This window comes from Nannobrachium achirus (assembly GCF_963921795.1).
Source record: "Nannobrachium achirus genome assembly, chromosome: 3".
Classification (NCBI taxonomy): domain Eukaryota; kingdom Metazoa; phylum Chordata; class Actinopteri; order Myctophiformes; family Myctophidae; genus Nannobrachium; species Nannobrachium achirus.
The window spans coordinates 3,305,752-3,318,502 of NC_137812.1; the positions used below are offsets into that span (position 1 = coordinate 3,305,752).

The 12,751-nt window shown below is 44.5% G+C and overlaps 1 protein-coding gene across 1 annotated transcript; it reads left to right on the forward strand.

Annotated features, from left to right (window-relative positions):
- The first annotated feature begins 4,389 nt into the window (after positions 1-4,389).
- On the forward strand, positions 4,390-12,547 carry LOC308280996 (uncharacterized protein). The gene is made up of 3 exons (XM_080721040.1): positions 4,390-4,665; positions 7,640-7,769; positions 10,907-12,547. The coding sequence occupies exons 1-3, from the start codon at positions 4,393-4,395 to the stop codon at positions 12,097-12,099; spliced, it is 1,596 nt and encodes a 531-aa protein (XP_080577166.1). The 5' UTR covers positions 4,390-4,392; the 3' UTR covers positions 12,100-12,547.
- Positions 12,548-12,751: the final 204 nt, after the last annotated feature.

The window sequence follows — 12,751 nt, forward strand, 5'->3', positions numbered from 1 at the left end:
CAGAAAAAAGTAAGACTGGCTTTGTCATTTTACCAGTTTCTAGTTGTATTCACCTGTGAATTTAAAGGAGGGTAGGGATTTAGGCCTACACTCCTTTAAAGCAGTCGTTAGGGCATTCCACATTTTTGCGGCATAGCAGGAGAACAAATTGAAATCTCTGTTGGACGTGGTTTGTGGAGCCGAACATCCTTGATGTTTTGGAAGTATTTTGGCAGATAGGCCTACATGGATATCTTAGTGGTGCAGTGTATCTTATACACCAGGCCCATTGACCATTAGGGGAAAGGTGAGCCCGAGATGGAAGGTTAAGCAAGTCCTAGCCCCAGGCTTTTATTCAGTGGCGTCAGTTCAGAAAAAGCTAAGGTTAGCACGCACGTGAAGGCGCGCGTGCAAGACACCAGTCATGTTGCCATACCTTAGCAACAGGAATGATACATTTATTTTAAGAAGCACAATATATGTTTCCCCCGTTTCTACGGTTGATCCAAGTGCAGCTAAACTTGGCATAGGCCTAAAATAGTAAACGTGCCACAAACAATAATGCATTGCACCTGTGCAGCTGACCTGCGGAACCTGGGAATACCATTTTGTCAAGATGGGGAGAATAAAAGTGTGGAGAATATAATTATAATAGGCCTACCTTGTTAAAGTGACCATTTTGTTAAATTTTGCATTTGTAGTTATTTTACTGTGATTTAACAACATAACCAGCACAGAGAGACAGAGACATTAATGGATTTATATTTAAAAAGTTAAGTAACTTTTATTTTCCCCCTTGGACCCAGGGTATGGCAGCTGCATACCCCTCCCATACCAAATTGACGCCCTTCTTGAAGTCCTTTGATGGGTTATGCAAGCAATACAGCCTCACTCAGCTTGTCACAGTACCCACCAGGGTGACAGAGCACTCTCAAACCCTCATAGATCTCGTCGTAACCACTGACAAGTCCAAAGTCACCGCTAGCGGGGCTATTGTATGCGGTCTTAGTGATCATTATATGATCTACTCTACCCGAAAAATACACAAACCCAAAGCTAGTGGCCACAGAACTGTCGTTGCTAGAAGCCTGAAGAACTACTCCAGTGAGGCTTTTAATGTCAAACTAGCGGGTGTAGACTTTTCCCCAGAGCTGCAGTGTACAGATGTCGAGGAAGCATGGTGCGGTTTTAAAACCAAATTGACCGATGCTCTAGACGACGTGGCCCCCTTGAATACCACCAGGGTTAAAGCCCGCCAAGAGCCATGGTATAACTCAGATATTGCAGAATCAGCTAGACTCAGAGACAAAAAATACGATGAAAAACGAAAGTGCTGCAAAAAGCTCAAGAAAAAATTCAACCATGACCTCAAAAAACACATTGAGCATCTTACTGCTCAATGCAAGAGACTTAGAAACCAGACAACCGCCCTAGTTAGATCCGCCAAAAAAAACTACATCGACGACAAAATCGATGAATACAAAAACAACCCACGAGACCTATGGAAGTTGCTTAACAACCAATTAGGCTTAAAATCAAAAACCATATGCCACAACATAAACATCAAAACGGACGCCGCTCTCATTTCTGACAAAGGTGAAGTGGCTACCCATTTTAACAAAACCTTTACCACCACAGCCCGTTCACTGGTCAAAAGACTGGTCGCCCCATCTGGGCGGTATGGTGAAGAATTTGTTAATACATTCTACAAAAAACTGGGCGTCAGTAAAGACAGCTTTAAACTTTCCACAGTGACAACTGATGAAGTGTTTAAAAAATTGAGCGCCCTACCTCAACACAAGGCCACTGGCCTTGATAAAATCCCAGCTAGATTTCTCAGAGATTCAGCCGCCACCATTGCTCCAATCATTACCCACATAATTAACCTTTCCATCGAACAGGGTCATGTCCCCCAGGACTTCAAACTAGCAAAAGTAACCCCCCTGCATAAAAAAGGTAGCAAACTAGACCCTGGAAACTACCGCCCCGTTTCCATTCTTAGCTCCATATCCAAAGTCATGGAGAAAATAGTCTACGAACAGATTGCAAGATATCTCGATGAGAATAATCTGATTTACGAGTTCCAATCTGGATTCAGAAAATCCCATTCCACTGACACATGCCTTCTCTATTTGACTGACCAAATCAAACGCGAAGCGGATCAGGGCAAGTATAGTGGCATGGTCATGATGGACCTCCAGAAGGCATTTGACACCGTGGATCATGCTATTCTGATTGAGAAACTAAAAGCCATCGGTCTTGACAGCGCAGCAGTGAGCTGGATGCAATCTTACCTGGTGGGGAGGGAACAGGTGGTGGAGATTAACGGTACCCTGTCCCCCCCCCTCCCAGTAAGCTGTGGAGTTCCCCAAGGTAGCATACTGGGACCTCTGTTGTTCCTAATATACGTGAACGACATGGCATCTGCTTGCGACTGCAACCTGTTCCTGTTCGCGGATGACTCGGCTCTCCTAGTCTCGGGCAAGGACCACTTGCAGGTTGAAAAGACACTTAACTCTGAACTGAGTAAGATCTGCACATGGCTTAACGACAACAAATTATCAATTCACCTGGGCAAAACCGAGTCCATCCTCTTTGGATCAAATCATAACCTCAAAAAGGTAGAGAACTTCACAATCAAAGTGGGTGACAAGGTCATAACACGAAAAAACGAAATCTCCTACTTAGGATGTATCCTTGAAGCTAATCTTTCCAGCGAAAAGATGACTTCAAAAGTAATACAAAAAATCAACCAACGAACTCGTTTCCTACAGAGGATCGCCCCAATGGTCAACTTCAACACACTGAAGACCATAGCTGGTGCAATAATCCAGCCCCTCTTTGACTATGGAGTCCACGTATGGTATCGTGACGCCCCACAAGCCCTAAAAACTAAACTCCAAACAGCCCAAAATAAACTAATTAGGGTCCTGCTTAACCTTCCCAATCAGACTCACCTCACCGCTACTCACCAGTTAAGAGTGGGGTGGCTCAGAGTAGATGACAGAGTACAGCAACTTGCAATGGGCCTGGTGTACAAGATACACTACACCACTATGATACCCAAGTACCTGTCAAAATACTTTAAAAACGTTAAGGATGTCCATAATTACAACACCAGAGGCAGTGCCACAGATCACGTTCAACCCAGAGTCAACTCAAAGAAAGGGTCGAACTCGTTCTTCTGCTACACCACAAAAATGTGGAATGCCTTACCGAAGGCCATAAAGGAGTGTGGATCACTAGCATCCTTTAAAATTGCCCTAAAAAACCACTTACAGGCAGCAGCCGTTCACAACTGGTAAAAACCTAGCCCAACCCTACCCTCCCTGCCCCTTCCTTGTATATACTGTACATACTGATTGTTTAGACTTACTGTTACCTGCCCCTTCCTTGTATATATTGTATATACTGTACTTACTGATTGTATAGACCTACTGTTTTCTTTTTTTCTTTACATATCTACTGCATAGTACTGTGTTCTATTTGTCTGTCATTCAATGTTATATGAGATACTTTAATGGTTTCCTGTTGAAATAAGCTTAGTCTTTTCATGGATCTCCTTTTAGTAGACCTTGTACCAGTGAACTGTACCGTCATGAATCTGTACATTTTCCTATGCAAACTTCTAATAAAGCCTTCAATCAATCAATCAATCAATTCTTTTATTTTGGCGATAGCAAGTCCCAGTCTAGCCCTGAAACATGACGGTCGCTGATAACATGACGTACCATCATGGATGAGGATTCACCTCCGTTGGAGTACGCGGATTCAAAAGCGTCTACAAACTACGCAAACATTCAAATTTCACAAACAAAGTGCTTTATAAAGTCACAACCCATTGTAAATCTTGGTCGGCATTGTATAATTACCTGGGACTTCCGTGTTCTTTAATAAGAAGCCTATTTATCCGATATTGTTCTGTTTTCCCATGTATTTCCTAGTGTTCCGCATGCGCACCGACACTGAAATGTGGGCGTGGCCTTGCAAAAATGGGTCCGGAAATACATGGGAAAACAGAAAAATATCGGATAAAAAGGCTTCTTATTAAAGAACACGGAGGTTCCAGGTAATTATACAATACCGGCCAAGATTTACAGTGGGTTGTGACTTTATTAAGCACGTTTTTTGTGAAATTTGAATGTTTGTGTAGTTTGTAGACGCTTTTGAATTCGCGTCCTCCAACCGGGGTGAATCCTCATCCATGACGGTCATGTTTCAGGGCCAGTCCCAGTCAAACTCGTTGCAGTTTCTACTCCATGCAGTAGGTGGCCTCAAAACTCTAAACACATACCCTTTTAGCAGCACCGCACCGGAAGCAAACGGAAGAACAAACATGGTGGACTGTTGACAACAACATCCACAAAACAAGCCCATTTCTTGTTGAACAGCGACTGTTGAAGTGATCCACTCATGTCTACCAACAGCAGCAGCAGCGACTCGCTCCACGCCCAGCTGGCCGCGGTGATCGAGGTCCTGGCGAACACCGCGGTGGCAGAGATCTGCAAGCTGGTGGATGATGGCTACGCGGTGCTGCGGCTGGAGATCACCCAGAACCAGAGGGAGATGGACAGCCTCAGGAGGAAGCTGCTGCTCGCCAAGTTCCACACATCCAGACGGAACCACAACCACAACAACCACCACCTGGACAGACTGAGCGCTCTGAGACGAAGCAGCACCGTGCATGTGAGACCATTATTGTTGTTGTCACGATTATGAGTATTTTTGGGGCATTTAATGTTGGAACTTGGATTGATTCATTGATTGATTGATTGATTGATTGATTGATTGAATAATTGAAAAATGTATTAGAAATAGAAGGTTGCATAGGATACATGTTTCAAGCTGCGTGTACCGGTGTCCCGATAAATATATCTCTAAAGTCTAAATCACTAATATGTCCCGGTGTTATAGTTTATCTCGAGACCAGATTAACTCCCCTGCTAGAAAAACCAGCACAAGACAGCGCATGTTGTGTTTTACTGCTGGTCTGTGCTGGTCCCACCATCTAGCATGAACCAGCAAAGACCAGCACCAGCACAAACCAGCGCATGTTGTGTTTTACTGCTGGTCTGTGCTGGTGCTGGTCTGTGCTGGTGTGGTCAGGGACCCCCGGGGGACCCCCCTGAGAAGTGGACCAGGTCTTTGCTGGTTTAATTTGCTCTTTGCTCTGGTGCTTGAATCCTGTTCTGATGCTCTGCTCCATGGGTATTTGACCATATTAGATTGTGACATTATTTTTGACATTGTGAGTGGGATTCGAACTTACTACCTCTGGATCATGAGTCCGGTACTGATCCTCTGCGCCACCGGAACCTGTTAGTTAAAATGGGTGTTTGTCCCTATTTGTATATGACCAGCTATGACCAGCACAGACCAGCACCAGCACAGACCAGCAGTAAAACACAACATGTGCTGGTTTGTGCTGGTGCTGGTCTGTGCTGGTCTATGCTGGTTTATGCTGGTTCATGCTGGTCTGTGCTGGTGCTGGTCTATGCTGGACCAGCACCAGCACAGACCAGCAGTAAAACACAACATGTGCTGGTTTGTGCTGGTGCTGGTCTGTGCTGGTCTATGCTGGTTCATGCTGGTCTGTGCTGGTGCTGGTCTATGCTGGTTCATGCTGGTCTGTGCTGGTGGACCAGCATGGGACCAGCACAGACCAGCATAGACCAGCACCAGCACAGACCAGCATGAACCAGCATAAACCAGCATAGACCAGCACAGACCAGCATGAAAATTGTGCTGGTCTGTGCTGGTTCTTCTAGCAGGGTCGAGCTCGAGACAGCGTCAGTCGTCATCCTGGTAACACGCTAAGGAGACAGTGCCACCGCTCAAAGATGTATGTATTTAAACATTCCTGAGAGCTTCCTGATGGATAGATTACACTTGGAGCAAGAAGGGAGCACCTTATATTTTGCATTTGTGCGTTTTATTTATTTATTTATTAACATAGCCCATGGATGGTCGTGAGCCCGTTTGATCCCCTTACTGCTCCAAACATGCACAAAACAAACTTCCCTTTTTGCTCCAAAGTGTAATCTATCCATCAGGAAGCTCTTCGTAATGTTTAAATACATATTTTTGAGCGGTGGCACGGCCTCCTTAGCGTGTTACCAGGACGACAACTGACAACTATGTGCGCGTGCACGAACGTTACGGCCGGACTACACCAAAAAATGCGCACATACGCGCGTACTGTCCGTGAAGATGCTCGCGTATGCGTAAACGCTCCAGGCTACACCAAGGAGGGAGTATATGTGAGGAAGACCAGATAGTCTGTGTACAAACGCATACGCGTGCTTAAAAAATAGACTGTATCGAGTACATATATTATAAGTACCTTTTACCAATAGAGGGTTTAAATGATATGCAGCTCGGCAAATAAAAGGTGAATTGATCCCAGTGCATGACGGAGGACGATATCACGATAAATTAAATCTCTCCAATTATAAAAGGACTCCAATTGAAAAAAACCTAAAAGCTGAGGTATCATTTTAGTTGACCGTGTACCAGTGAACTGTGCTGTCATGAAACTGTACCTTTTCCTATGCAAAACTTCTAATAAAGTATTCAATCAATCAAACTTTCTCATTTATGAGATATTTTTCGGGGGATGTTGCCAGAAACAAAGTAGCGTGGCAAGAGAGACAGTGAGAGAGAGAGAGAGAGAGAGAGAGAGAGAGAGACCATTCACACTTTCCGACAAAAAAGCAATTAACAATTTTGCTGCCATTTTAAACATAGCTGTAGTAAGCAGCTGCCAAATTGTCCTTTTAACGTGGGCACGCGCACGCATCGTGCACAATCTGTGCGCGACTCATCTAGTAGACGTGTAGACTCGGTGACAGCTTTCGAATAAAAAAACCCCCATTGAAATAGACATATCCGTTGCCACGCTTATCCGCCAGTGTTTACATGAAAAAACATTGAAAAAAGCCAGCTGTGCGCTATGGTAACACGTGGACACGTACACGTTCGCGCACAAAACGCACGATATGTGCGGGGATCATAATCCAGGCGTGTAGAGACTGGATCAAAGTTTCCAAACGCAAAAATCGGATTGAAAAACGAGCTTTCCATCGCCGAGTAGCTTCCTTCAGCTTACAATGTAAACCAATGGTGGCGGGACTATGGCCCAGGCTCAGATCGGATACGGAAAGCTAGATCCGGTCCAGAACGGAAATACGACCGGATACAGTTAAGGGGCTGGCCTTAAGAGCCAGAATCAGCGAAAATCTGCGATAATACTTTTAATCCTTTCATAATGATTAAAGCTAATTAAACTTTCGACGGGGATCGCAGAGTATGAGTTAACTACTGCAAATCTTTTTTAGAAGTTTGCATAGAAAAAGGTACAGTTTCATGACGGTACAGTTAACTAACTGTACCACTCACTAAAAGGAGAACCTAGAAAAGCACTTGGCTTATTTACACAAGAAACCATTGCAGTATCTCATAACATTGAGTGACAGACGGATAGAACACAGTACTATGCAGTAGATATAGTCAGGAGAAAATAAAAAGGAGTCAAGGAGAAATTTCTATTTTTCAACGGATTCATTCATACAGTGAATGGAAATGATTAATTTTGCAAAGAAAAAGGAGTTTGATTATGTAAAATATTTAAGATATGGCAATCATGTCTTAATTGTGACAGGTGAGCCGCGGACCTTCGGCGCCCAGCAGAGCCAGATGTAACCCAGCAACCAAGAGCTCAACACAGGGAACTGGAGGAGAGGAGGAGGCTGGCATTCCAATCATCTTGAAGGTGGAGGGTGACGGCAAAGGTCATTATTGAATGCTTAACCAGTGAAAAATAGCAGATATACAAGCTCACAGTGCTGCGCTGCGAGCTTGTAGATCTGCTATTTTTGAAAGTCGTGAAAATGTGTGCAAATCTTTGAATATATGTATTTTCAAAGCGAACGTTTGTAACTCAAATTTTGCTTCTGGGGGGTCCCTGGAACTAACTATTTTGACATGGGGGTCCGTGGCCAAATAAATATAATTTTGGGCATCCTTCACATGAAAAAGTTTGAGACCCACTGACATAGTAGTCTCTCAAGAACAGACTAACTGAGCTCCAGTTAAGTGAAAAGGACCTTTTCTTTGACGATGGCTGGCCAGATTGCTGACATAGAAACATAGGTTTTTCAAAAAACCTTAGAAGGATTCAAAAGACACTTATAGAATCGGGTCAACGTTCTAATTTTCGCGATTTTTCAAAAATAGCAGATCTACAAGCTCGCAGCGCGGCACTCGGTGCCGCGCTGTGAGCTTGTATATCTGCTATTTTCAATAGTTAAAGCGTAAAATAATGATACACAATAATGTGTACCCGTTCTAAATGGGTTAAAACAAAACATTTTTAAGCCTTGGGTTGGGTTAATTCCACAATTCGAGACACAAATTGATCTGATACCCTGAATGCTGAAGCTGCCATCCATAGGGTCTCCAACACGGGTCTCCTGCATGAAAGACGACATGTTTACCTCGGCTAAATCTCGATATTCCGATGGCCTGAAAATCCGACGGCATTGAGATCCGAATCCGATGTCAGAGAGAGAGAGGGAGAGGAAAAGGGAGAGAGACCATTTGAAGAACTATAATCCAGCATTTTGAGGTGGAAACATGGAGAATGCACGGGCTTAACTCATTTGCTGCCAAGCCCGAAAATCCCGAAAAAATCCCATTGTACCTCCCTGCCAAGCCCGTAAATCCCGGAAATAAAAAGAAAAAAAAAAAAAAAAAAATTTCTTTTTTTTTTCTTTTCTAATTTTGACCCCAAAAAATGTTGTAGGCATGATAGCAATCGCGAAATCGCATGTTTAACCCCCATAGCAACCCCATCTTTCAAGCATGGCAGCCATCTTTGTTTACATTTTAGGAAAACATAATGGCTGTTATCTCATGAATGCCTGAACGGATTTCCATTCGGATTTTTTTGTTTGAAAGCTGTGAGCAATGTGGACACACGTGGTGCATGATCTAGGCATGGGTGTGCATGATCCGTGCACTATGAATTACATGGAAGTCTATGGAGACTTATGGCAGGTGGGAGTACGAAGGTATTGTTAAATGGCAGCATATGAGTTAATCATACATTTGCTGAGAGTGAGAACCATAAGTTATGGTTTAATGTAACTTAGAGTTGGAGGAGAGCAGAGCAGGTCAGTCAGTAGGCTAACTAACTTCTAACTAGTGAGTCCAGAGTCAGACCAGCTATGTCTGTCTGTCTGTCTGTCTGTCTCTCCGCTCTCATAGTAGAACAGCGGCATGAAAATAGGAAGCGAATCAACAGGAATTTGAATCAAGAAAATGCACATTTTGCCTGTTTCCATCCACTGATAAAATACGATTCTTGGAAGATAGTTCATGTCGGACAGGTGCTGTTTTTCCAGTCGAGTCAAGAGACACATTATTGAACATGCACTCTAACCCAGGGCTCTTCAGCCAATAGATTTCATATATAAGATACAGTGTTGTTTTTGACAGCAAATTTTGATTTAGTTTTAGTCATAGTCTTTTGAATAAAATGTCATTTAGTTTTAGTCATAATTTAGTCAACTGAAAAGTATTAGTTTTAGTCTAATTTTAGTCGACTAAATATCATAAGATTTTAGTTGGCTAAATCTACAGTTGATTCAGTCAACAAAAAATGTATTTTGGCAGCCCTTGATGGCATCGTAATGACTGATTTTACACTTGGCTGAAAATAGCTGATCTACAAGCTCACAACGCGTCGCACTGCGACGCGTTGTGAGCTTGTAGATCAGCTATTTTCAGCACGCAACACCTGAGAGCATAAAAAAAATTAGCAAAACAAAACAAAAAGCAAACATAAAATTACTCTCTTCTCCACTAGTCCCTCCCTAACGTTTTAGTCTAGTTTTTATTTTGTTGACGAAATTGTCAATATATTTAGTCTTAGTTTTAGTCATCACAGCTTAGTTTTTATTTCGTTTTTATTTCGTTTTTGTCAGTGAAAAAAACGCAGTCGACACATTTTTTTTGTCATAGTCTTGGTCGACAAAATCAACACTGATACGATAAGAGAGAGAAGAGAAGACGCTCCACTCCACATACTGTAGCTACTTCAACCCCGCAACAGCGCTGCACACGATAACAGCTGATAAGCTATACAGTACAAGCTCATCACAGCTCGTTGCGGATGTCTCTCTCTCTCGGACTTTAAGGCCATCGGAATAGCACCACGCGCCCGTTTACCTCTCTCTCATTCAAGACCTGTTCCCCTGCTTGGGTCAAGGGGGACATTGTGCTTATGAGCTTCAGACAATACTACTTGTCAATCACTGGGTCTATTCCTACCCCAGTGTTGTCCTCAAACTTTTACATTTCAAAGACACACAATGTTTTGTTTTTTCTCCCCATTGATAACAGTAATGATTATTAGAAACTGATATGTTTCTTATTTTGTCTAGAATTCCTTGATGACAGTCAAAAGTATTTTCAAAATAGCCATTCTTGTATGTTCTCTACTTCAGTGTTTCTCAACCACTGTCCACTGTGTGGACCTTTGGTGTGCCCCTGAGAAGGGTCAAGTGTGCCCCTTGAAACTGCTTGAAAGCCAGTATTGTATTTATCATTTTAAAAATGATTTAAACTAGTGAAAACACCGCTCACATGTGCTGTTTTCACTACTGTTGTGCGACAGCCTTAAAGCAGGGCTTTACTTTGCGAAGAAACGTACAAATTTGAAACTTGGAGATACAAGGTTTCTTCCCGACAGTGACGATATTTACACCCCCGTATTATGTTGGTGTGCCCATGGATTCTTAGTACATGAAAAGTGTGCCCATGCCAGAAAAAAAGGTTGAGAAACACTGGTCTACTTGTATTCTATGTGTATGCTCTTTACTTTTCAGAAGTTTGATAATCAACTGATAATTTACTCTTCTTTCAGACAAACGGGGCAGTGAAACAAACACCAGGGCATCTGCAAGCATCCCATCCACCGGACCTGTGTCTAGAACCCTGACTGTAGAGCCTGAGAATCATCTTCACCGCGACCAGCAATTTGACACCCGTCACCACAGTAACGGAAGTATAAACAGAGACCATCCATCATCTGACCGTAACAACAGATTCACCAACACCACAAGTCACGACGACGGCAACCCGTTCACCAGTGATTCTCAGTGGTCAGAATCTGGTGCAGGCATAGAGGTGTGGAATAACACTGGCAGCCTAACCACAGGGAACTGTTCTCTGAACCCTCCACATAACTCAGCCCCACATCAAGAGGGGAGAACTGGGAGCAACACTGATGGCAGAGAGGGTTCTTCTGGAGCTACAGAGCACGGGGGAAGAGACGTTGCTCCATCCCTGGCTGGTAATCTGGACTGGGAACCTGATATGGTGGTGGTGGATTCTGTTCCAATTAAAGTGGAGGCAGACATGAGCTCAGAGTGGAGCATAATAGACAGGGATGGGACAACCAGGTCTGTCAAACAGAGACTCCAGAAACATGGGAGAGAGGAGGAGCTAGAAGCAGCACGCTCGGCCCCGACACTGAGCACACAGATCTCAGACGGAACTACAGCTTCAAAGTCAAGTTTGCTCGATATTAACATCGAGTCTTCCTGCGGCGATCTCTCCTCTTTCTCCTCCCCGTTTTCTTCTCCAATCAAAACCCCCCGGCAGGTGTTACACCCTCAGGCAAACCGAGGAGACAATCAGTCGTCCGCCCTCGACGACATGGTGGCCTCCTCCGCCAGGGGAGAGTTTAGCAGGCTCCTGAGCGCCGTCCCGCCTATGGCGCTGCCCAGCGCCCAGCGGGCCCGCGACGCCGGAGGTCAACCGTTCCGTTGCGAGCTCTGCGGGAAGACCTTCGGGAAGTTCCAGTCCCTGCGGCGGCACCAGCGCGTTCACACGGGCGAGAAGCCGTTCGGCTGCCGCCACTGCTCCAAGCGCTTCTCACACCAGCACCAGATGAAGAACCACGAGCGAGTTCACACCGGAGAGAAGCCGTTCGGCTGCCCCATCTGTGGCAGGTGCTTCGTGCAGTCCAACCACATGAAGAGACACCTCAGCATCCACATGAACTCCAGTAACTGGGACAAAGCGACGCAGCAAGAGGACAGGTCGGTGAGGTGATGAAGACGGAAAGAAACCTCAGCATGACATGACGGAGGACGGCGTCAGCGATGTGATGAAAGCACGTCTCAGTGTCCACGCGACAGAGGACGGATGAGGTGATGGTGCATAGCTGTTGCCTTCTGATATGAGGGCAAAAGTGAATTCCAGTAACTGGGACAAAGTGACTCCAAGATTGGGGGATGTGTATTAAATTGATCTGGAAAATTTATTAGAAACACACACATGGGAGACTTAAGCCCGTATCAGAGTGTACGGTGGAGAGCTATCCACCGGTGGAGAGCTCTCCACCTCAAGTCAGAAAATAAGTGCAGGACATCATAGTCACGGGGCCCATGGTGAAGTCCTCCCCCGCCTCCCTCTGGTTCAGACGCAAACTCCGGTTATTATGGACCAATCAGTGAACGGGGTGTAGAGCCTGATAGTAAAAACAGAGAGATGTGTTGGGACTTGCGGTGTAAAGCTCTCCACCGCGAGGAATGACGTAACGTTGTAGTTTCATGACTCAAAAAGACTCGAAAAGACTACACCGCGGTGTAAAGCCTTCCACCGCCCAGGCGACTATGACGTCGGCTTAATGCCCCTATCATATTAGGCACCGTGGTGATAAGCTATCCACCGCGGTGTAGTCTTTTTAAGTCATAAAACTACA